This window comes from Notothenia rossii (genome assembly GCF_949606895.1).
Source record: "Notothenia rossii genome assembly, chromosome: 7".
NCBI lineage: Eukaryota > Metazoa > Chordata > Actinopteri > Perciformes > Nototheniidae > Notothenia > Notothenia rossii.
This window is the reverse complement of record NC_136905.1, coordinates 75,471,903-75,497,891: the sequence shown is the minus strand read 5'-3', so window position 1 is coordinate 75,497,891 and position 25,989 is coordinate 75,471,903. Positions and strand designations below refer to the sequence as shown.

The following is a 25,989-nucleotide window of genomic DNA, read 5'->3' as shown; positions in this document are numbered from 1 at the left end:
GCCATAATCAACTGAGCCAATAAGCACTTTTCTGCAAGAAATACATCTCAGGAAATACATCTCAAATGTGCTTTTCTTAGTTTTTATGACTTTCTGATGACATTACATTACATTACATTTAGCTGACGCTTTTATCCAAAGACTTACAATAAGTACATTTGACCAGGAAGATACAATCTTGAAGAAAAACAGAATCACATCAGGTTTCATAGAGCCAAACATTTCAAGTGCTACTCAACTGGTTTCAGATAAGCCAGCCCTTTATTAGTATATAAGTGCTTTGTTAGTAATTCTATCGCTCGAAGTGGAGTCGAAAGAGATGAGTTTTCAGTCTGCGCCGGAAGATGTGTAAGCTTTCTGCTGTCCTGATTTCAATGGGGAGCTCATTCCACCACGATGACCTCTTAATACCTTATGCCTGAATATAGCATTCTACTTACTCCATAATTATGGATATGAATACATTGCTATATCTCGCTTCTCTCTGAAAAACTACACATTTGCCAATTGTATTGAAACATTGAAAGCGAAATCAATCAAGTAATGAGTTACCTTTAAATGTGTATTGTCCCTATGGTGGAATTTAAACTTCAATCTGGCAATTTTAGTAGGACATCTACAATGAAATTATTTTCAAATGGTATTTTAAATGCGTTTACCCGCTAAAGTTTAAAAACTTGGTTCGTTTGCCTTCTGAATCTGTTCACCCAAATCCAGAAGCGAAACCAGAGAAAGGGAAAGTCGAGAGAAAAGTTGGGATTTTCCCTGCAGTGCACAGGCAACATTTCGGGAAGTAAAATCTTTAGTGAGCAGCACAGTTCAATGCAGCTTGGTCTGTACGGAAAGACGCGCCCCCTGTGCGTAAAAAGGCAGGACCGAGGGCACGCAGCTCCAAGTCCCGTCCTCTGCTTTCACCTGAAGCATCGGACACACACACAGGTAGAGGAGCCGGAAGAACAAGTCGACTCGTCCTCATAGCACTGCTTTCCATAGTAACTTAAGGCGTTTCTGATATCAAAACTCCGCCGTCTACTTTGTTATGTTTTAAAAACGCAATTTATTTATGAATGTGCAGCGGCATCGGAGGAAACATGACAGAGCAAGGAAAGAAGTTGATTCTGATCGTGGTGGATATTCTGTGTGTCTTTGTTGGTGAGTGACTGCCCTCCGGACAATATGGCTGAAAACATATGACTATAGTTTCAGGCTGTGCAGCTCCTCTGGTCTGCGTTAGTAGGCCTATGTGATCTTTATTGGGTTAAATCAGAAAACAATGAATCGATAGTTTAAAAAAACGTTATCATAAAACTAGCATAGTGACGCATGGGATTGCCCAACACAAACACAATTTATAGATGTTTGACAAACAATCCACTTCATTGTTTTATGAAGAAACTGCTGACATCTATATAAAAGGTGACTTGCACAATTTATTTCTGCAAAAATATGCATATTAGACTCATGACTTGGCAGGTGTTGCAGTATAAATAAAGGTTGTAACTCGGCATTGATCTTTATCTTGTTCAAACAAGCCACACATTGTTTCCCAACAGTGAGTGAGAATGTTGCTGTTGATTTCTGTTTGTCACTTGTTCTCTGAAATCATTTTTGTGTGTGTGTGTGTGTGTGTGTGTGTGTGTGTGTGTGTGTGTGTGTGTGTGTGTGTGTGTGTGTGTGTGTGTGTGTGTGTGTGTGTGTGTGTGTGTGTGTGTGTGTGTGTGTGTGTGTGTGTGTGTGTGTGTGTGTGTGTGTGTGTGTGTGTGTGTGTGTGTGTGTGTGTGTGTGTGTGTGTGTGTGTGTGTGTGTGTGTGTGTGTGTGTGTGTGTGTGTGTGTGTGTGTGTGTGTGTGTGTGTGTGTGTGTGTGTGTGTGTGTGTGTGTGTGTGTGTGTGTGTGTGTGTGTGTGTGTGTGTGTGTGTGTGTGTGTGTGAGATATAAGTAATTTGTTTTCTATCTGAAATAGCTGGAGAAAGAGGGAATTTGTGTGTCTGTGTTTTGTCAGGCTCTGTGATTGCTTTTTCAGCATATTTTTCCTCTTGCACCCTGTGGCCCCCTTCTTTTTTAAACATAGGTTTAGGAGGAAGAGCAAAGATCATTGTCAATGAATCTCTCTGTGACAGTTAAAATCCTGTTTTGGAAACTGGATAACAGTTATGTGGGGGTACGGGGCTGTTTTTGTGTGTGTGTGAGAGAGAGAGAACTATTCAGCGAACACAGCAGCTTGTTGTGACTTGTTTCTGGACTCCGGTGAAGACACAAAGACCATTAACAGAAATGACACCTTCCAGCTGTTTGTGTCACATTTGCTCACATCCCGACACTTGGAGGCTGACAGAGGTTATAGTTGAGATGATGAAATATGGAAGGGCATCAGAGATGGTCATTTATTTTACAGATTTCCTTTAGATATTTTTTGAAGGTGAAATATGGGGTTAAAATAGAACTTGCCTGCTGTTAAAACCATGTGAGGACAGCTACAAACGATGAATACTTTTGTGGATCCATCTGTTGACTGACAGGGAGGAATGATAATGACCACTCTGCTGTGAAACCCCCTCCTCACTCTAGGTGTATTTTCATGTGTGTGCAAATCCAAACGTGAAGTCCACTGTCAACACCCTGCGGGTCCATTTAGAAGGTTTGAAGCTTAAGGGATGAGCCTGGTTTAGGAAATGATTGGCTGGTACAAGGCGAGGTAGCGCTGTATAAGGCATGATGTGCTACTTTAATTAAGAAAACAAGTTGTGTTTTTCCCAGTTGGCGAGCACACAAATCTCCAATGCAAGTGATTGTTAAATCTAAAGTAATAGTTGTGAAATCATAGATGTGGTGATTAACGATTTGTCAAAGATAATATCCCTACATATCAGTTCACATGTGAATCATCCCACAATTGTGGTTTTTCAGGAATGTGAAAGTGTGTCACTCTTTGAGGTAAGTTAGTCACCAGCCTTTATAAAGTGAAAGTATGATATGTGGATCATTTTGGTCAGTCTCAGATGTGGCGTGAAAATATATTTTTTTTCCTTTATCATATTTCCTATACTGTATATTCAATTCAGTAGACTCGGTTGAAACGATCATATGAAAATCAGTACTACTGAACTCAAGATTATTTTTTCTTTGAAATATATGCCTCATTATGAGTACATGATCTTAGGGAAACACTTGATATGTAATGTGACCAAATAAGAGCTTTGAAAAGTAGTTGATTGCAAGAAAATGAACTGGCAACCATCAACTTGCAGCCAAAAATTACAAATATTTGATCACCTTAGTCTTTAAAAAGTCTAAATTTAGACTCTAGTTTTAAGAGAAAAGTTTGATTTTATAACCTGGGGCTCTAGGAAACTTTGATTTACAGACGTGTTTAGTCAATATCAAATACAGTGATTAGCTATTGCACAAGACCAAGGCTAATGCTTTGCCTGCTTGTGTTTTTAGGGTTACAAGCTTCTTGTACAAAACTAACACTTTATCACACATCATGTTTAAAATGTCCTTTTTTTAACTGTTGCATATTTTAGTCAGGCTATTTTACTCCCTTGTTGCTTTAATCATGATTTTGATTCCCCCTCATTTGAAAAAATGGTGGGTGGGTGTGGTAGATATGGCAGGAATGTGCTGAGTGATGAGATGGTAACTGATTCTGTTTAGTGTGTTATTTCTCCCTCTTCCCCTCTGCAGTCAAACAGCCATCCTGCCATTATTCTTTATCCACACACACACGCACACGCACACGCACACGCACACACACACACACACACACACACAGCAGAACATATTTTGTTACATTTCTATCAAGCCAGTAAATACATGTACTTTTATCAGAACGGACTGCGCTGTTCTTCCATTGTTTCACTTTTTCAAAGGCAATAACTCAAGCCAGGCTACTAAAGTTTTTGTAACATTGATCTTATTATTTAGTGTTTTCTTATGTTAGGATTACTTTCATTTTGGCAAAATAAGCATATTTGCTTTCTTTGGCGTGACACAGATACCCCTTTCTCATGTCTGTGTAATGCAGGTCTGACTACAGCCAACAGTCGATTATCTTAGTTTAGCATTAAGGCTGCAGACAGCTATCCTGGCACTCTGGCCAAAAAATAATCCAAAACATAACCCCCATCCCCAAACTAAGTTTTTTGTTTTGACTTTTTATACACTTTGTTCGTTGTCCAAATTCTACACAAAACATATGAAGTGTTACTCAGGGATCTATAGAGATGCTAGTTGGCATATAGAGATGCTAGTTAGCAGATTTGGCTAACTTTAGAAAGCAACAAGCAAACTTTTTACCCTGTTTGTAGACTTTGTGCTAAGCTAACTGTCTCTAACTGTTTCTTTTTAAACACGACTATTCTGTTTAGAAAGACTTCCTGTTCCCTCAAAGCTGAACAAATCTATCTGAAGAAGCAGTCTGAACTTTAACACTGTTTTAATGCTGATGGTCTCAGTTTTAATGGTGATTTTACATGATGGGATACTGAAGAGCTGTTGTCTTTCCGGCTGCCTGTCAGCAAAACTAGCTGGTGATGAACTCAAGGTCACTGGATTCATAGTTTCCAACATTATTTTCACTTATATTTTGGTTCAGGTACTTCGATCTGTTCCAGAGTCTAATATTGATGCCAATAATATGCCGTAAAATGCATTTTGTCCCAGTTTTGATCTCTACACTCTACACCCAGTCTGGGATATGGGAGGTCAGCAACCTACGGGAGGTCAGCAACCTACGGGAGGTCAGAAACCTACTACGACTGAAAAGCAAATGGCAGTATTTCTGCAAATCACAAGACAATTGGATGATTTCATGACTCACTTCCACATCAGAGTTAACTGTCATTTTTATAAAAGGAAGCATACTTTAAGATAAGATAAGATAGTACTTTATTGATCCCAATTTGAGAATCTCTGTAAGCATTAAGACGTTTTTCAGCATAATATCAATTTCACCGCTTATATCTTTTGGATCAACCCATTGACAAAGTGTTTGAAAGCTTTCTAATGATGTACTGTATCTTTGGCTAAAACAGGATGTTGGTTCAAGACAACTTGAGGTTAGACATTTAAACACTGCTTAATTATATGATGACGTGTAATTTGAAAGAGGCAAAAAATAGTTTAAAATGGAGTTGTTTCATATCGAGTCGTGTTATTAGTGTGCGATCTTTTACAAACCTGCCATTGGATCGTAGTTAAATAACATGGAAGTGGTGCTTGATTTTAACCTTTTTATTTTGCACATAAATTAAAGATATTATTTATTAGGATAATTGTTTGTCTGGCCAGGCAATAGGAAACATGGCAGAACAAGTTCCCATAGTGCCATAGTTTTGTTTGAACAAATCAGCATTACAAATACTATGAAACAGCAAATATCCCAGAGCTAGTGTTTAACATGATTAAAATGACTAACTTATTAATAGAAATGGTGCACATTCATTTTCTGTTGATCTGTTAAGCATTGCAACTCAGGTCACCAATGACCTTCAATTGTTGTTGTTCAGGTGAGAATCAGCAGTGAGGAAATGAAACCGTTTTTATTTAGTGTTATAAATAAAGCCACACACGTTTTCGTAACAGCTTTTGTGACCGAAAACCGCTGTTATTTATGTGACAATTTAACATTTTGCCACAAGTATCTGCTTCTGCCAAATAAGTGTCAAAGTCAAGTGGGAAGTGTTGACTTTTGCTTCCTGATGTTCCTGTGTGAAAATGTAAAAGAGATGCGGTGTGTGTGTGTGTCTTGTAAAACACATCATTGTGTAGTTGAATTTATTAACCGTGGTGGTTTCAGAACATGTTTTCAGTCAGGAAGTGGTTTCATGTGAGAGACGAGGTAAAAGTTCTTTGTTCCTATTCACACACTTTCGAACAGTGAGTATGTTCAGATTATAGACATCTATAACATAATGCCAACTAAAAAGTATTTACAACCACATTCCAACCAGCTTTAACCACAAAGTGACTTGATTAATAAAATCATAGGACAAAAGAGACAGGTTTTTTTCCTTAAACTGCAAATCTTCAAATAAGAACCAGGACATTTTGGAAAATGCTTCACCATTTTATTTTAAAATGACAGGATCTGGATGCACACCAACAATTGCATGACAACTTTTAAAACACATTTGACACTGAGATTTTCTGCCAACTGTAAACCGCAAAAATGAATGAATGTATAAACTGCTCCTTTGTGTGACCATAAATTCGTACCGAAGAACAATTCAAACACAAAAGTATTAAAGGGAAAGGGGAAAACCCCAAAAGCATAATAGGGCCTCTTTAACCGACTTCAGACCCAGTCTCCATTGTAATGGACATCACATGTTTTTGGTCTAAGACAATGACATATGAACAATAAAAGTCCATAAAGTTGGGCATACAGTTCACTTTGCCAGGTCAGCTAGGGACATGCAGGACTTTCTCAGGAAAAATCCCCTGCCTCTCAGGAAATGATGCGCCTTCTTCCCAACAACAGCTTGAATGTATTGAGTAAAAGGTTAACCCAGTAAAAAAAAGTATAACAATGACAGCCATTATTGACAGAACCGACAAAAAGTCCCCACAGCGATGAGCACCAAAGTTAAGCAAAGTAAAAATAAACAGTCAAATATTGGATTTCTGAGCACCTCAGTGTGATGTGAAACACTGCTTGTGAATCCCCGCTAGCTGCAGACTCTCAGCGGTCTGTTGAGATTTGACCTCAAATAAATCCTCACCTTCCACATGGTGACCTGTTTCTGTTTCCTATCATGTTTCAGTTATGAGGATGAAGACTCATCTTGAGGGGCTGAATAACAGGAACACTTCCCACTTCCCGCTGGGGTCAGGGGGAAGTTGTACTTGTGTCTGATCCCAAATTCCATCATGTTTATTTTTTCAAAGTGGAATTGGGGGTTTGCTCTTGCCAGAAGAGATTGTGAAAGCGTAAAACAATACTCTCCCTTCTTCCTTTTGTATCTCCCCTATGGACATTTTGTTAGTGAAGACAAACTGTGTGTGTGTGTGTGTGTGTGTGCGTGCCTCTTTAGAAAGAGAGAGGCTGGAACTCATTTCTACATTGCTTGCAGCTGTAAACGTTCATCGAGGAAAAGACACTCAACAGCTACATGTAAAATGTCAGAGTAGGATGATACAAGCTGGGAAAAGCACTAGATGTACCCAAAACATTTTTCTTTTTCAGTAGTTCTCCAATGCTTCACTCTATTCAAAGCAATTTCAACTACAAGCAAATGTCATCCAGTCAAAGATTCACTTTGAGGTTCGGCATACGGTTTTGGAAATTTCGATTCACTTAACAAAGGAAATTACAGATGCAAGGAAAGACAAAAGCAGGTAATAGGAATTGAAATAAGGAAGTAACGAAAGTCTTACACAGATTGAGAATATCTTCTACAAGATCAAAATGTCTTTAAAGGGGCCCTATTATGCTCATTTTCAGGGTCATATTTGTATTTTGTGTCTCTACTGGGACATGTCTCCATGCTTTAATGTTCAAAAAGCTCTTTATTTTTCTCATACTGCCTGTGCTGCAGCACCTCTTTTCCCCCTCTGTCTGAAACTGGAGCCCAGTCTGCTCTGATTGGTTAGTTGGCCGGCTCTGTTGTGATTATTCAACTGCTTAGATATGTACCGCCCTTTAGCATATCACGTACAATGTGTCGAAGCGCTGGCCAACAGAAACACAAGTGTGTGTGGGAGAGAAACTCTTGGGATTTTAGCCTTTGGAGACCATTTTACATGCACAGAAACCTGTATAACGCACAACAGGTAAGGGACCCCCCCCCCCCCCGCAAAAAAGCACTATAGGGCCCCTTTAATGTATGACAGTCATTGGGCATTGGGATATCTTGAATAACATTCATCCAGTCAACTTTGCACTTCGTTGGTGCCAGCAGCCCTTCTACAGTCCAAGCAATCAGCCTGTTTTGTACTATTGTTCACCAGAACGTTAACTGTTCCTAATCCTTCTTAGTTCGGCCACTGAGCAATAATAAACTGTACACATAGTTTCTGATAAGATATTGCGTAGTAATTGAGTAATTTTGGGGAATCAACCTCCTGACGGTCCCCCTCAGCTCGACCTGGCCCCCAGGAGGGGAGGCCCCCCCAGCACAGGCCTATACAAACATACCAGGTCTTCTGTAATAATAGAACAGATAAAAACAGTCAGATAATAGGAACCCTCCATGGGCTCGGCTCCCAGAGGCTGTTGGAGCATGTTTGATACAAAGTGAAATCGACTTCCTCACTGATTCTGTTGTTGAATCAGCTCAGCGGTGGTTGCTCTCTGTGTGTGTGTAAGGCCATTGCCCAACTTTGTCCTCTCACATCCCCACCCTGGCAGCAGTTAGCCACCAGAGACTTGTGTCAAACCAGCAGCAGCCTCTTATCTAAATGTTATCCTTGCACCCTGCAGAATAAACAATGGTGGGCCTCACTTCAAAGAGAAGCTGGGCGCGTGCTCGCCCTGCTGGAATAATGAACTCTGAGATGTAAAGAGCAAGGGAAGGGCCTTTCATAAAAATAAATGATCTTCAATGAGGAAACTGCTTGTCATCAAATACCATTAGTGTCACTCGGAAAACAAATATTACTTATTAGGCAGTTCCTTAGCGGTGTGTAGTGATCTAAACTAAGGGCATTCGACTATATACTGAGACAGTCAGTGGAAACCCAATAAAGCAATATCGTTGGTGTATTCTGACTTCAAGCAAGAAAGCTCTCACTCTTACTGGTATGCTATTAGATTTGTTTCCCGGCTTCCAATTGTTTTACTTCTTCCTTTGATTTTAAGTACTTGAAGTGTTTTATATCAAACTGGTAATATACAACTTTGCAACTTTCCCCCTTCAAGTGTTTCCAAGTGGTTTTATTCTTGGAGCAGATGTCGCAAAGATAACCAAATCACTTTCTGTTTTCATCAAAGCCTAGCAACCAAGGACAACACAGGACTATGGTGTCCAAATTGGCCACTTAATCATTTCGATTTAGCCACTTTTAGGACATGCTTAGCCAAACCTTTACTGAACATGAATGCACAATGTCATCCCCAATATGCAATTGAGCATATGACATTATCTGGCAACTCTTAGCGACTATAGGAGCTATCTTTTTCCATGTTGTTGGGAAATAGTTGGCAACACTGGACAGGACACACATTTTGTTTTCCACAGAAACTTCAATTGTTCCACCTTACTGGTTGACGTACTTCCTTTGTGCCATAAATCGAGCATTAGCTTTCCCAGGAGATTTACCCGATGGCAGACAGAAAATCTATCGAAAGCAGGGTTTATAACTAACTAATCAAAATTCAGCAATTTACTTGGAAATGACAAGTTAAAGCAATACAAGAACTTAATTTGCCACTTTAATATTCTTGTGTGAAGCAGCAGGCAGACAAAAGAAAACACTGTGAATGTTCCCAGCTAGCTGACAGGCTGCCACAGTGTGTCGGACCCCAGACCTAATTCTCCTGGCCTGTACCCATCCACATTTGGACTCATGACATCATGTTGGAATTACCTTCCCAAAATCACCCGTCCTGAACATGTTTTCTTTTCTATGTTTATGTGTCTTCATGTGGTCTCATTTAATCCTGCCTGCCACACACTGGAGGAAGGAAGCTCTGTGTTTTCGGAGAGCCACTCTTATGGCATTGCCCGGTGAATATACAGTAAAACTCCTGCTTGCAAAAACAAACAATCCTCGCTCTCATTAACTGCAGCAGTTCAGTGACAGGCTCTTTAAAAACAGGAAAAGAGGTTCCTGACATCAATCCTGTAGATTCCACTATTGTTCCTGCTCAGATTTAAGAGACAGCTTTATGTGTTTCTGTTTCTGTTGTGTTTCATTAAACTCAGTCTTTTGTTTGCACTTGCAGAAAAACAAGAACATTTAACAAGGGTACACACATTATTTGTTAGTTCAGACTATTAAAAACGTGTGTGTGTGTGTGTGTGTGTGTGTGTGTGTGTGTGTGTGTGTGTGTGTGTGTGTGTGTGTGTGTGTGTGTGTGTGTGTGTGTGTGTGTGTGTGTGTGTGTGTGTGTGTGTGTGTGTGTGTGTGTGTGTGTGTGTGTGTGTGTGTGTGTGTGTGTGTGTGTGTGTGTGTGTGTGTGTGTGTGTGTGTGTGTGTGTGTACACCCGGGTCCTCAGCTCCCAGGCCCAGCGTTGTGTAAACGGTGCCCCATTGTCAAAGGTCATGGCTTTCCTCTCCCCGTATTTCCATGGTGACACTCCAAAGAGTGTCCGCGGCCCGCAGAGGTGAAGTTGTTGCCACTGAGCTCAAGAGATGACAAATTAATGGACTTGGCAGAGTGGGACCTTCTGCCCAAATCTGAAGGATTAATCTATCGGTGTGTTTTTAGCTGTTTCCTGAGCTCACTCGTCAACATAGTGATACACAGTGGCTCTCAAAAATTGAAGCATCAAGGTCTCTGAAAGTTTTTTTAATCATCATGGGACATCATTTTAAAAGCTCAGTGTACTCTCATCATTTACAATGACTTTCTTTATGAACTGTGTATGACACTTTTCGTGACCTGCTAAACCATGGCATTTGTAATTATTTGTTAAGCATACTATAAACTGACTTTTTGCCAATTGGATGGATGGATGAATATTATGGCATACTATAGCCTATTTGGGTATTTTTTGTTAGTTATTTGCGTGATTGAAATAGTTTCAGTGTTAGCAACAGGGCTTTTCACTTGAAATAGTTTCAGTGTTAAATCATCTGTCAGGTTATGCTTGTGATCCACTTGTTTGTACATTTTAACTTGTCATCACATGCTGTGCCATTGGGATGAAAAGTATGTGTCGCATATATACCATGATTGTCTGTAAAAAACTGCTTTGGTGAATGTCCATGCTCTCTGATGCCTTGTACTTCAACATTAAGAAAGTTTGATGTGGTCATTGTATAATTTGAACTTCCTTTTTTCTTTCGCAGTCGAGTGGATTTCATCCTTATATTGAAGTTGTCTTTTCTTCTTGCAGCGGCTCTTCCCTCAGCCATCCTGACGCTGAGGTTCACTCCATACCAAAGAGGAATCTACTGCGATGATAAGAGCATCAGCTATGCCTACAGGAGAGACACAATCTCCCATGGAGCCATGGCGGCCGTCACCATCACCTGCTCCATCGTTATAGTCAGTCCCAAAGTTTTATTAAACAGTAATATAAACACATTTTACCTGAAGTTTTTCCCTAATTTAAGTGAAAAACTTGAATTGTGTCTCTCTGCACAGATCACCACTGGAGAGGCCTACCTTGTGCACACGAAGCGCCTGCACTCAAACTCCCAGTTCAACCAGTACCTGTCAGCTCTTTACAAGGTGGTCGGCACCTTCCTGTTTGGAGCATCCGTCAGCCAATCACTGACCGACATGGCCAAGTTCATTATAGGTCGCCCTCGTCCGAACTTCCTGTCTGTGTGCGCCCCTGTCAGCTGTAACGGCTACATGCTGCAGATCAACTGCACCGGCAGTCATCGCAATGTGACTGAGTCCAGGTGACCATCCAAACCTTTATTATGGAGAGAAGTTTGATATAGTTTCAAGGGGTCACCTATTATGCAAAATCGAATTTCATGTCTCTTATACATCAACATGTGTCCCCTCTGTGTAAAGAGATTCTGAAAGTTTCAGGAAAACATATTCACTCACTTTTTGTCCTGATCCATTTATATAAAAACCTGTCTGAAAATGAGCTGATCAGATTTTGGCCACTTAATGTCATAAAGATTTGTTTGGCTTGTGTAACCATTAAGTTAATACATTTCTGATGGCTCATATTTGAACTGGTAACCAAAACGAATGAAGGCTTTCAACCCATACACAAATATTGTCTTAACACTTTGCTTTTGGCAGGGTGGTATAATATGATGTAGACATTAGCCATGCAATAAAATGATACGTTTATTTTTATGGTGTTAAGGACAAAGGATATTGATATATGCAAATCGCACATTACATTTCTTATGAGAGCTTGTGTTGTTTGAAAAAGACATGTAAACCTCATAATACTAATACATAGTACTTGAATACTCAAAGCAATTTTATAAAAATCACTGAAAAAAACAGGTGAATTGTGTTCATGAGTTGTTTCTGTTTCGTTCCTCAGGTTGTCGTTCTACTCCGGCCACTCGTCCTTCGGGATGTACTGCATGCTCTTCCTGTCGGTGAGTGTGTCTTTGTCATTGTTTGTGAGACTCTCTGTCGCTATCTGTGAAATGTCTGTTTTGCCAAAAACACACAAAAGTGACTCAAAACAGGAGGGGGGGGGAGGGGGAGGGGGGGGGGGGGTCAACACAGACGCACGGCTGATGTTTGGAAACACCTTTGTTTAATTGACAACACTGTACAATGGCCGGAAGATGACGGATTCAACAGTTTAATCCCTGTTAGGGTTTATGAGGGAGTGACTGGAGGTCATTTTGTATATGGCACTGTAGCTGACCTCTGACCTTTCTGTTGAGGCTGGCTAACGGGGAAAAAGATAACATTCTCATAAGTAGGAGAAGAGCACATTTTCAGTGTATGAAATACCTTTTAACCTTTTTTCATTAAAAAGAAATCATAAAAATGTCATGGTATAGTTTTTTATAAAAGTGCCATACAAAGTCATTGTATAGTATGTCTATAAATCGATACATTAATACAAATATATATAAGTCATAGCATGTCACAAAATGTTTTTCATAATATAGTATGTAATTGAAAAGAAAAAATGTAAAAAACGTTTCTTAATGTTTCTTAAAGGTCATTATATAGCATGTCAAAAAAAGTCCAAATAAATAGTTTGTAAAAAACAAAAGAGCCATGCTAATGTCATGAAAACAAAAGAATAGCCATAGTATGTCAAAAATAATAATGTTATTATATAGTCTATCATATAGAATTCCTAGTAAAGTGCGTCATAAAAAGTCAAACAAATAGCATGTAACGAACATTTAATTAGGTTTAAAAAGTATAGTATTTATATCACAAGTTTAAAAATGTCGTCCTATAATGTGTCATTAAACATAAAAAGATCATAGTGTTGTAGGTCAAATATTTGTATGCATTATTTTTGATTTACAAAATTACTTCTTAGTAAAACATATTTTTTGTGTACTTTTAAATTGTAGACCAAAAGAATGTTAACAGCAGTATCCTCTCTCAATACAGTAAATACCAGAATTAACAAATCAATAGTTTTAAATCTGGAAATTAAATCAATATCTTGTTTGTGTGTGCAGCTCTACGTCCAGGCCCGGATGCAGGGGAAGTGGACACGCCTCGTTCGACCCACAATCCAGTTCTTCCTGCTGCTGTTCTCTTTCTACGTCGGTTACACGCGCGTGTCTGACTTCAAACATCACTGGAGTGACGTTCTGGTGGGGCTGCTGCAGGGAGCCCTCATCGCCGTGCTCACTGTGAGTACAACAATATGTCTCGATGACGTCTAGACTGAAAGACAGATTTCAAAATACAAAATGGCTGCAGTTGTTTTAAAGAAAATGCTGATTTCTTGCTTCTTTTGTGTAAAGTGGGACAGGTTTTGTTAACTTAGTGTAGCATCGTTTGTAGTACAACGCAGACCTTGAAACTAGAAAAAACATGTATTAATCTATAAAAAAAATAGAAACGCCTGCAAAAAATAAATACTTTAACTGTTGGTGAAGACTCGAGTGTTGGTTTTAACTTGGACTCTATTCAAATCAAATGTCATTGTATGCAACCCCCCAACAATATGCAACCAAAGATATGACTTAAAGGTCACCTATTATGCAAAATCCACTTTTACTTGTCTTTTATACATAAACATGTGTCCCCTCTGTGTAAAGAGATTCTGAAAGTTTCAGGAAAAAAGATTCTCTCACTTTTTGTCCTGATCCATTTATATAAAAACCTGTTCTGAAAATGAGCTGATCATGGGGCATTGGCCATTGGCCACTTTATGATGTCATAACGATTTTTTGGCTTGTGTAACCATTGGCCAATCACCAACCAAGGTAACCCCCCCCCCCCCCCTACCTTATCACCTGAATCTCCTCCTAGAGCACCATTGTGTTCTTTTTAACCAAATATCTCTGTGGGGAGTGGCTCCTTATTTTTCATCTAAAGTAACAGACAGAGAATCAGCACTTTTGAAACAGGCCTGAAACAGAGGGGATTATGGGTAATGCTGCAATGATCTGTTTGGTATTTGGAGCCAAACACTTCAGAGAAATGTTTTTTATATATCTGAGACTTATAATATATTGATGAAAAACAGTATAATAGGGGACCTTTTTAAGTTGAGTCAACACCTCTGTGACAGTGGATGTATTACAGGACTGGGAGCAGCAAAGTTGTTATGAGTTTTTTCAGCTAAAACCTCAGCTCATCCTATACTCTGGCATTGATTCCTCTTCTGTCCTTTCAGGTCCGATATGTGTCCGACTTCTTCAAGCAGCGCGCCCCCCCCTGCACACACACAGACACAGCGGAGATCGAACATCTTGAGCGCAAACCGAGCCCCCAGCCTCCCGACCCTCAGCACGGAAACCATGGAAACCACTACAACTACACCGGACCTGTATGAGCCCCTCACAGCAGCTCCTCTTACTAACCTGGGCCTTCAACCTCTCCCACAGCAGCTCCATTATCCACGGACCTGTGACTTACCCACAATGCAGTAACCACTAGCCAGGAATCCAGACTTGCTCCACACTCGGCGACAGCTTCCCGACTATTTTACAGCTTTGAAAACGAAATATCTGTTGGAACAGCAGCTCCACCGTCTGTGTCTGTCACTTAGGGCGTGTGCTGCGGAAATATGTGATTGATTGTGTTGTTCTGTTTGACGGTGTGCAATGATATATATTGTTGTGTTGTTTTTAATTCTGTGTGGCATTTATGAGGAGAGTTTTTAGAAGTTGATGCTGTGAGTTAAACCGAAAAGTGAGTAAAGACTGCGAAAGAGATCTGTCAATTTCAAAAGCACCAGCCGAAGACTTTTCTGTCCTTCAGAAAAAAACCTTAGAGGCATTGTTTTCCATTGTGTTGCTTACTGCAGTCAGATGAGAATTGTATTTGAACTACACTGGAGCTAGATTATATCTGCCTGTCTCTATATTTGACCGTCTTTTAGAAGATAAGCCTGTGTAATGGACTGTTTTAACTAAATACCTGATATTATGTATTACTAACATTTTCATTATGTGTATTACTACTGTATCTAATAAACTGTGTAGCTTTTTAAGAATGGCTTACCACGGCTTTGCTGTGACGTCACAACACAACTTTTAGAGCTGGCAACTTGATGATTTCTTCTCTTTATACAAACTAACTTCACGTAAATAATTGGAAAAGGACGGACAACACAAATGAAGACGTTACTGTGGAATACTCATCCGATAAACCATATTTTCTCCAGTTCTCTTGAACCTCAATGCTTATACAATCACCATTTCAAGTCAAACTGGACATCTTCCTTACATTTATATAAAATGTGTAACCTATTAAACATAATGTAATCATTTATTTTCTTCAGCCTGTCGGATGTTTTATGTAATTCTTTGCCATAAATGTTAGCCAGCATGACGTCTACGAGTGCTTACTTCAACTACAAGAAGAAAAGACATTTCAAAAGAGTCTGTGGTGAGCAAGGGAAGGTTTTTGTGTTTTGTTTAGCTCTTCTCTGCTGTGCTCTTGTTGAAAATAAGTGTACATAACACCCTGACGCAGTGTTCGTGTCTGGACCTGCAGCTGAGGGCTGTGGGATTCCTCAGAGGCGCAGGAAGGAATGGGGCTGCTGGGCCACGTCAGAATTGTGTTTTTACTTTAATTGCTTCCAAGTTAACACACTTGCTAGATCAGAGTGCTGTGAATATATATTTGAAATTGTAGTTGTATCTTCTCTGAGAGATTATCTTTTCAAAACCATGCTAAGATCTGCTTCAAAAGGGTCGGTGTATACCTCTACTTCCATTTAGTCGTGTAGATAGTTGGCGTTGCAATCGCCTTTGGAGTTATCCGCCTCCAACTCAACACAATGGTCACATCAATGAGAAAGAAACCACGGTTACAAGGGATAATCAACATGACTTGCTGATGCTACACCACTTAAAGAAAAAACTTATTTTAAATAATATCACTGTTAAAAACCTTTGTCCACCATTGGGAACTGACATTTATCTGTCAACTGATACTTCCTGCTTAGTCCTTAAAAAACACTTTGTTTCCTTAGTGTGCTTCAGTACAGCAAGTTGACATGAGTGTGGAGGGTTTCGTTTGGTGTGTGTGTACCATAGGTGTGTACGCTTTGTGTGTGACTGACTGTGCGTAAACGTGCATTCCTTAGACTTGAATAACCAAAATAGTAAGCTTGTATTGCTATAAACACTTTTAAACAGTTTGTAAATAGGAATATCCAGTAAATCATTTCTAGATGTTTTTCTATTATTTTTGACACACTGTTAATCTACACTTGTTTCTAGAAAAAAATGTATCAGCCGTTTTAGTTTTTCACATTTTTCCCCATTGCATTTTGATTTCCCTTATGAACAGAGCTTGTCTCTTCTTCCTTACCCTTTGTCATGGGATCGTACATAAATCACCTCAAAATGGATACACTGAATTGATATCTAGTTGCAGAGGAGTTGACTATCAAATAAACAGTTTATCAGTTTCTCAAAAGCTACATTTCATGACTAAGCCTCAATGAGTCATTAAAATAATTTGGATGTTCTTTAATCAATTAAGTTTCCTTTTTGTCCTTCAGACTTCTTCTATTCCCCCCATAGACACCAACCAGAGACAAAGGACCACTCTCAATCACATCTTTTATTTGTAAGGCACCAGAGAAGCTTCCTTACTGCTAAAAGGTTGATTCATTCTCATTAGAGTACACAGTTGCTTGTTTACATCTTTGTATTATTTTTTTTGTTGCCCCAGGTATCTTAAAATGAGACCGTGTTCATAAACACATTAAACTGTTTTTTCGTTTGCACAAAAGAAAAAGAGATACATTTACAAACCTAGAAAACAATGTTAAGTGTTACTGCCTACTGAGAGAATGGGGGAGGAAAAACAGGAAGAACGACATGGTACAACATTGTGCCTCTCTTTAACTGTAGGCTTGTAATGCACACATACAACACCAAAGTCTTCCATGATACACACACGTTAAAAAGCAGCTTTGAAACATACAAAAATGCTTTAAAAAATATGTATATTGATATATTCATATGTATACAAATTGGCCCTTCACAGCAAAAACAAACACACATACCATTCATATGTCTAAGTTTTGCCAAAGGAGGTTTTCTACAGAGACTGACGTCAACATATATTAAGGTCGAATCTCCAGGGAGGGAAAATCATCAGCTCCCAAACACTAGCACAGACAGGAAGGAGAAAAATAAAGAACACTGAGCCACAACTTGAGTGCCTTTCAAAATAAAATACAGGAGAAAAGTTCTAGCCGACCTCAGACGTTACGGGGTGAAGCGTTAAAGCTCTGGAAGCATTACAGGAGAATAACAGCTCGAACGTAGTGAACCTCTTTAAAACATCTGTCCTGTGAGTGTTACCCCATTATACTGATGATCAATGAGAGAGCACTGCTGCCCTCTGCTGCCCTAAATATGAACATTACCATTCCTCAAAACCTCAGCTGTCCCAATTCCATACTACCGACAGTGAATACTAGACTGTTTTGCAGTTCGTACACAAAGAAAATCAATATATTTCATAGTTTTATACTTACGAAAAACAAACAAAATGTGCTCCATTGTAGGTCAACCACTGCATTTGGAAATGAACATGAAAATGTATTTTCCCAAACAGATTCTGAGATGTTATTGGATCTTTCTTATTGCCAATAGCTTACATGTATCCAGCTGTGGGCAAACGTTCCGCATTTCTTCTGGCATTGCATTATGGGGGATAAGAGTCCATCAACAGCACTATACAGAAATCAGTAAATATATCTTAAGACCGTATTTGAAAGAGTTCTTATAAAGACTTAATAAGGACTGGTAGGGTTATTATTAGGAATGGTAGATGTTATCAACGTGCAATGCTTTAAAAGTTGATGCCAGGAATTGTGGGGCTGCATTTTCTTCTTTCTTTTCAAAAAGTTTAGAAAGGAAAGGAAATAACTTTTCTGAGCAATAAAAGAATTAGAGCAGCTCTTTTTATGGCTGCTAGTTAAGATACTTACGGGTTGTTTCACTTTGTAACAGAAACTCCAAAGCAACAAAACCTTTGATAGCACCATGGTGATACTCCTTCAAATAATCAATGACATTGATAGTCAAGCAATTGTTGGCAGAAATGGTTCTCAGTATGCGATATACGGAATGGGGATATACATATATTAGTGTGGCCTAATCTTTATAATGTGGGGTGGTTGCAATGGTAACTTAATAACATGTTGGTATATCATTTGCATGGCACCATTATGTGTAGCCCAAACATCGTCATTTAAGTCGACCCAACATGGCAGTCACGTTTTATTAGGGGCTGTATTTAAGTAAAGATTCAGTATACTCCAGCCCAGTGTACTTTATAGAATATGCATGTAGTATGGATTTGGGAAAATGCTCTTAATATAAATCCAGCTTGAGTTATTTTGCAACAGGAACAATAAGTTGGTTACCAGGACAAATTCTGACTGTGAAAATCTCATTTAATACGCTGTTTTCAGAGGGAACGCTTGTTTGAGTTGCTTACAGAGCTTTAGCAAACTCACCCCGGACACATTCTTCATTAAAACAATGCAAAAATTAAAAAAAGGGGGGAGGATGTTCCCCTGACAATCACACACAAGTTAAACAAGACAGGAAAAGACAGGTGCTTGATACAGTCTCAGTATAAACTGAAGTGCTCTTCTAACTTACAGAAGTACAGTACTCGTAAGTCTTTTACGACTCTCTGGTTCTGAAGTTTAGATCCTGTTCAAGTTTGTCTTGGTCCGTTAAAGAGTGGACCAGCACGAGGCGCGGGGGGGGGGGGGGGGCAGGAGCAGGGGGGCGGTGTGAGGACAATACAAAAGGTGCTTTAAGAAAAAAACTAAAGTTAAATTAAACAAATGTTTTCTTCTCTCCAATCACATTCACCCAAGCACACAGACACATTGTAATGTCTAATTAGCCTGTCTTTAACTTCACGAAAACCACATGTCAAAATAAAGTCAACTTTTTTCAGAACTTTAATTCTTGTCATTTGAGTCATGGTCCGTGCCTTGTAGCGTGCACAGCAGCAGCAGCTAGGCCTGACACATTAACCCCCAAGATGGGTATACTACCATTTGTACAAAAACTTGAATGGAATAAAAGCCCATTTATTGGGGATTGAGGTACAGAGCTAAGGTAATGCATCCAGTGGTTGGTCGTATGAAAATGCAAGAAATGGTGATAAGTCAGGTCGTTCATGCTTGAAGGGTTTGAAAGCAAATGTCCCTTTGAAAACATCCCATTAGACTAAGATTCAATTTGGCTCCAAGTACATCAATGAATGGTATGACTCTCCACAGCTCGACATTTTTCTTTTGGGAAAAAGGGAAATGGAGCTGTACGTTATGAGTGAAGGGACAGCGACAGAGGAAACTGAGAGGTCATTAAACTGCTTACTGTGACTGGCAGACGGCCCAGTAAGAAATCTAAGTGGACAGCGGAGGACATGATCAAAAAACACGGGATCTGATAACAAAAAGAGTTAAGAAATAGAAACCAGTGAGAGGCAGATCTGTGTAAGGGACAATGCCGTTAGCTTTCATCCTCAGCTCTCACTCCAAATGGGAAAACATTTACTTGGTTAAGCCTCACGACCGTGGCTCACACTTAAAAAAGCATCTATTTAAAGTCTAGAAGCCTGAACTGAGTCTATTACCACTAAATAATAAGAACATTTAACTCTCACTCAGCCATTCAGCAGTTTTCGTTCTCTGCACATCCAAAAGTCTGTCCTCTTTGCTCGTCATCATCCCTGCAGTGACTCTTCTACATCAACACTCAGCAGCCAGACTTACATCAATCTCCATTTACAGTTACAGTTTTACCTTTCAATTTTTTATTTTTTTTTGTTTGTAGACACTTCACCCCACAACAGCCCCCTCCAAACCTCCTCGTCGGCACTAGTCTGATTTGTCCCCGTCCTCCCCTCGGCTCGCTCTCTCCGCAGCTTCCCGGGCCTTGTCCTCCTTCACCGCCTGGGCCTGGCCGTGGGAGTAGTTGGCCAGGATGGAGGAGAGGGAGAGCAGGCCGGAGCTGGAGGAGACGGCGGGCAGTGAGGGGGGGGTGAGGCCCAGGGGCATCGGGGCCACAGGTAAGGCCAGGCCCTGCAGCTGGGACAGGTGCTGCACCTGGAGCTGTTGCTGGAGACACAGGCATGGTACAGACGTGAGTGAGTGAGTTGCTAACAATGCAGCAAAATGATAGGGTTTCCATTCCGTATATCGCATACTGAGAACCATCTCTGCTAAAACCCTTCCCCTCTAAAGCAGCTCAGCTCTTTAACTCATAAATACTACACCTTGTATTCTTCAGAGCAATTTGTCATATTCTTATTAAAAGTACTTTTTTGTATATTAAAGGTGGGGTAGGTAAGTTTGAGAAACCGTCTCGAGATACACTTTTTGTTATTTTCCATGGAATGCTCTTAACATCCCGATAGCAATGAATATCTGAAGTGCTTTGACAAAAAATCCATAAAAAAACGTCATCTGTGGAAGCCGTGGTACTGAAAAAAGCACGACAAATCATCTGAGCCGGCCCGGCTAAAATAACTGGATGGCCTACCTGCCTGTCAGCCTTCCATCTGTGCACAAACTTATCTCGTGCCCTCATTGGTCATGTGCGCATTCGTGTGTGTTGGAGGAGGGGCTCTGTGAGGAAGTGGCAGATTTGTTCCGGCTGTGTATTTTCAAATTCTAGCGCACTCGAGCTGGTTTCTCCAAAATTACCTACCCCACCTTTAATGTTTCTTTTAACACTTAAAAAAAAACATATAATAGTTTTATATTTGCTCCTATTTTACATGTTGTATTCCTCTTACTGTATTTATGTTTGCATTATTATAACACCAGCCAAACTTGCATTTGTAAACCTCATGTTTGCAGGATTTTTTCCAATTAAAATGTATAATTATTTGATTTGTAAATTATTTCAATAACTTTTGTCATTTGAATCTTGAAGTAACTTTGCCGTCTTGACAATGACTGGCTTTATATATGGTTTATTTCATGTTTGGCATGAGCCACGATTCCCCCATCATCTATAGCCGCTCGCAGGGAGAAAGAAGCTCACCCGTATAATGGAGTTCATCTCAGGGGGCGTGACTTGCTTGGCTCTATCGATGGCGCCCATGACTTGCTGTTGATGCTGAAACAAAGACATCACACGGTCAAGCACAACTAAACATGCAACTACAGGAACACGGCAGAAAACCTAAAAAGGGGTATTTTCACATGGATATCATTTCCCATGTTTTTATGTCCAAGTGACCGATGGGAAAAACATTTGGGTCATTGTCAATGTTGACCAGAAGAGCTTGTTTTGTAACTTCAAAAAGGAGAAATATTCAGGAAAATGTGTCATTACCTCTTGTGACAGGTAAGGCAGCACCTGAGCACAGATTCCATTCAGTCTCTTAACTATTTCAGCCTGAAAAGAAAAAAAGAAGTTGAAAAAGGTTCAGACCATCAAACTATTGGATCTAAGCTACAATAAAGAAGTATAAATCTCAGGGGGGAATTGTTACCTGTTTGTGCATTTCAATATTCAGCCCGTAGGACATTTCATAGTACTACAAAAACAAAGGAGAAAGAGACACGCATTATAATAAACTGGAGCTTTAATCTTAATGTACATTATCAACACAGAACCAGAACGCTTCTATATAAAGTACAAAAGGGCAGACAAATGCATACTTTTTTTTTTATAGGTACGGTTCATGTATTATGCAATGTGGATTATGGAATAATATGTGTAGTTGTCATGAGATGTGTAACTGATCATTGGCTATGACAGAAGCTTCAAAAACATGTATCAGTTACTGATCATGTGATGAGTGAACACGAGGAAGCCCCTCAGTGTAACTCGATTTGTCATTATGTATGACTGAACTAATAATCAGCCACTACACACTCCATGTCTATGCTTATACTGCAAAATGTACTTTAGTCGGGAACATTAGAGGAGATGGGATTAAACAAAGCCACATGCCACTGACAAGGATTATTAGGAAACGTACCATAATATAGTGACGCTGCATCTCTGACTTTTCAGAAGCCAGTTTATCACACTCCAACTTCAAACTGCAAATGACGAACACAAGTATTAAACAAAGGTTAGTGTAAAGGCAAATCTGTCCTGTGATGATAAGTCAACAGTAAAGATAACAGTAAACTAAGATGACCTCTGGCTTGCTTCGGCTTCATGTTTGTTCATCGTGTTTCCCACAAGATAACAATGTCTATCAAATGTAATTACTTCTTGGCGAGGCTCTCAATACTACTAATAATTTGCCTCTAAAATCAATTGTGATTGACTGGATTAGAAAATTATTTTTGGGCTGAAGCAACAAATCTGCTCTTGTTCCTGATTCCGAAGACCTATCTAAGGTAGAGCAGCTGACGTGTGAATAACACAACAGTTTTAAGAGTTACACTCCTAGAAAAAGACAAACAATAGCTTCAAAGGTAGACCAAGGCAACAAGAAAATGAACTCTGCAAAAGGCAGAAATGCTGGCTTAAAGGGAATTAAAAACAGCACTGAAGTGACTTGCATATGGCATAATAATAATAATAATAATAAACTCCTGAAGTTAAATTAAGTTAGGCTAAGACAGTGTTCGCTGCATACCTGTGGTACTGTGCTTGGAGGAACTGGAACTCATCCTTGATGCGGTCGCAGGAGTCAGAAGTGGTGAACTTGAGAGGTTGACTGGACTGACCGGATGCCTGGAGAACAGAACATGATCAGCCTTCATACAGAGACATACACTCATTGGAACTGAGCCCTGCATCCAGGTACATGCACTCAGTCTAAAATGAAGATGCACTGATACTGATTTCGGGCAGACTCAATCAGCTGGATTGGGGATCGATGACAATGGGGCAGATATATCAAATGAAATACTTGGTTTGAATTCTGTCTACGATATACTGTGGTTTCAATTCCTTCTTAAGGCTTCACCAATTGGTGGACCCATCCCGAGTCTGAAACATTACATTTGAATGGTTAAATAGTTGCCGAACAATTTAGAAATAAAGGAATTACAGAAGACCTTTGCCGTTTCTGGTTAAGTATGTGTTGTGTTTGTTTGGAGCCAGTAGTTTGACCTCTGAGATTAACCCTTTGAGAGGATCGTTAAAATGAAGGTCAGCCTACACTGGGCTTCATGTCTGAGTGCAAGTGTAAAGTTTAAATTGAGACTTAGAACACTGCGCTTGAATTTGACATCAAATTGTAACCCAGCATCTGTCTTTAAAATACCACGGTCCAAAGCATTTTAAAAAGCCAACAGAGTGCATTGATTGAGGAAATGTGTTTAAAGAAGGAAGATTAAAACGTGCTACTGCTGACCATATGTGAGACGTATTAAGGGGCTGCATTAGAAGTCTGGTTATGTATAGACTACACTTAAACCATCAATCCAAAGCTGTAATCCTGGGGTTTATCCAGTTCCCTAAACCTCATTACTCTCTAAATAAGTGGCACAAGAGCAAGAGGTTTCCAGTGGGATTATGGGGCTGGACCGAGAGGACGGAGTCACCCTGTAGACAGTGCACTGCGTTTTAGAAGCACACTCATATAGTATGAACAATTGATTTTACATTTTAGTTTGTAAAAAACTAGCATATATTCACACTAAGAAGTTGGAGTTTTTAGCATCTTGGCTTGAAAATGTGCACAAAAAATAAAGCAATAGTCCATAATATTGTTGATTGTTTGATCAGCTATTATGATTATTTGTTTTTAGTTCTGCAATTCATCAACTGAAATATGCTTAGCAACGAATGTAGTAATCATTTGAGTATTTTTCCAAAAACAGGATTTTCTGCTTTTCTTTGTTTTAAGTCAATTGCAAACTGGATATATTGAGATGTTTGCCTGATGGTACCTTGGAAGAGGTCTCCTTGGACTTTGGAAAACTATGATAGGAATGTTTCACTATTTTCTAGCACTTGCCAGTCCAAATGAGTTGTTTCACCTCTATATATTTTTACAAAATATTTTAGAGATTAGCATGTGAACTGCAATTATATGCTCAACTATCTATGTCGAGTGTCTTAAGTATGCACATCTTAACTGACTCGTTTATAGTTTGAAAATCACATTGTTGTTGACAAGAGACCGCTAAATTTAGTTTGTTGGCATGAATTTGTCGTTACTTCTTTTTCTTATCGACATATTAAATGTTTTGCCTTCAGCTTCTTTTTGGCGTTGATAAGCCATTGTTTTGTTTAATTTTGCCTCAAATTCAACCCTTACAAGACCCTTTAAGCTCACTTACAGACACAAACATCACTTGAAATTCGTACATTTATGAAATTTCAATAAAATACTTTGGAGATAAAATGTTCCATCCGATGCACACCAAATGATTTAGTCAAAGTTGTTAGTAATGTTATATAAGGACATTTGAATCATCCTCATATTTATGCTACATGGTTTGTTGACAGTAGAAACACTGATGTTTGCAAACCAATGCAACATATCACGCTCACTTCCTTTCTAAGCCATGAACTTAAATGAGCTGTTTTGACTAAAAGCCAGAGGTGGAAGAAGTACTCAGATATTGTACTTAAGTTAAAGTAGAAGTACCACAAAGTAGGAATACTCTGTTAAAAATACAAGTCCTGCAATCAAAATGTTACTGAAGTAAAAGTAATCTCAGTATATATATTATATTTTTGGATCATAATTATTGATGCACTAATGAGTTTATCAAAGCTGCTGCTAGTTTTAATGACTGTGTGTACTGCAGGGTAGCTTGTGAATTGTACTCCAGGTGTCTTATTAAAGTGCTGTTTATATTTCACCTTATTAATTCATATAAAGTAACTAAAAGGTACAAAATAAATGTAGTGGAGTAAAAGCACACTATTTACCTCTGAATTGTAGTGAGGTAGAAGTATAAAGTAGCTTTACATTGAAATACTAAGGTAAAGTACAATTACCTCAAAATTGTACTGAAGAACAATACTTGAGTAAATGTGCTTGGTTACTTTACACCACTGCTAACAGCTAGCTAACGGCAGAATGTGTCTGCAGTCAAAAACAAGAAATAAAGTGCTACACCAGTATTTATATTAATGTAAAAGTACTATTTGCTATCTCTGCTTTTAATATTACGGTGCTAACGTCGTGAGGAGATGCAGAGAGGCTTTGTGAAGCTGACAGCTACTAACAGCACAGCTAGTATCAGCTGTCGGTTGCTATAGCTAGCCGTTAGCTCGTGTTGCTAGGTTGTTTAGTTTCCTACCGGGACAAGTTCAACCGGCCAACTTACCGAGTGCCTTGATTGAGGAAACATCATGTCAGCAGTGTGTTTCGCCTTTTTCCCTTTGGTCTTATCGAATCACCGGGCTAGCTGGCTAAGCTAACAGGTCCCCAGATATTATTAAATGATTGGAGACGCTATTCGCACTTTGTACTCTGTCATCGTTTAAAATAACGTTAGCTAACGTCAAAGCAGCGGGAGCCAAAGATCGTTTTCTTGTCTTTACAGTCGGTAAAAGAACCGCTGCTTCCGACGATTAATACGCTAACAAAAAATAAAAAGGTCTTCAAAGGAACATCAGGTTTTTTTGGAATAACGTTAACGTTACACCTCCCCGGGGAAACCCTGGATGTTGACACATGAGCCCCCGACTTTCCTCTGCTTTGAAGAGAAGAGCAGCATCGGAGAACGAACCGATCCGCGGAGGAGCGGGCGCCCCTTGCGACACATTGCGGAACTGAAGCCTCGTGCCGGGCTGGGCTGCTGCAGGGCCGGTGGGAGGC

General features: G+C 39.5%; 2 protein-coding genes across 2 annotated transcripts; one reads left to right on the top strand and one right to left on the bottom strand.

The window, feature by feature from the left end:
- Window positions 1-882: 882 nt before the first annotated feature.
- Window positions 883-15,573, top strand: plpp2a (phospholipid phosphatase 2a). Its single transcript, XM_079693845.1, has 6 exons — window positions 883-1,152; window positions 11,006-11,157; window positions 11,257-11,519; window positions 12,131-12,188; window positions 13,248-13,424; window positions 14,417-15,573. Exons 1-6 carry the CDS (start codon window positions 1,068-1,070, stop codon window positions 14,573-14,575), a joined length of 894 nt encoding a protein of 297 aa, XP_079549971.1. The 5' UTR covers window positions 883-1,067; the 3' UTR covers window positions 14,576-15,573.
- Window positions 15,574-16,800: 1,227 nt separating this feature from the next.
- LOC307046737 (TLE family member 5-like) lies at window positions 16,801-25,925 on the bottom strand. Its single transcript, XM_079693325.1, has 7 exons — window positions 25,496-25,925; window positions 22,843-22,940; window positions 22,231-22,294; window positions 21,739-21,783; window positions 21,579-21,641; window positions 21,285-21,359; window positions 16,801-20,353 (listed from the first exon to the last, which is right to left on the bottom strand). Exons 1-7 carry the CDS (start codon window positions 25,520-25,522, stop codon window positions 20,114-20,116), a joined length of 612 nt encoding a protein of 203 aa, XP_079549451.1. The 5' UTR covers window positions 25,523-25,925; the 3' UTR covers window positions 16,801-20,113.
- Between the last annotated feature and the right edge of the window lie 64 nt (window positions 25,926-25,989).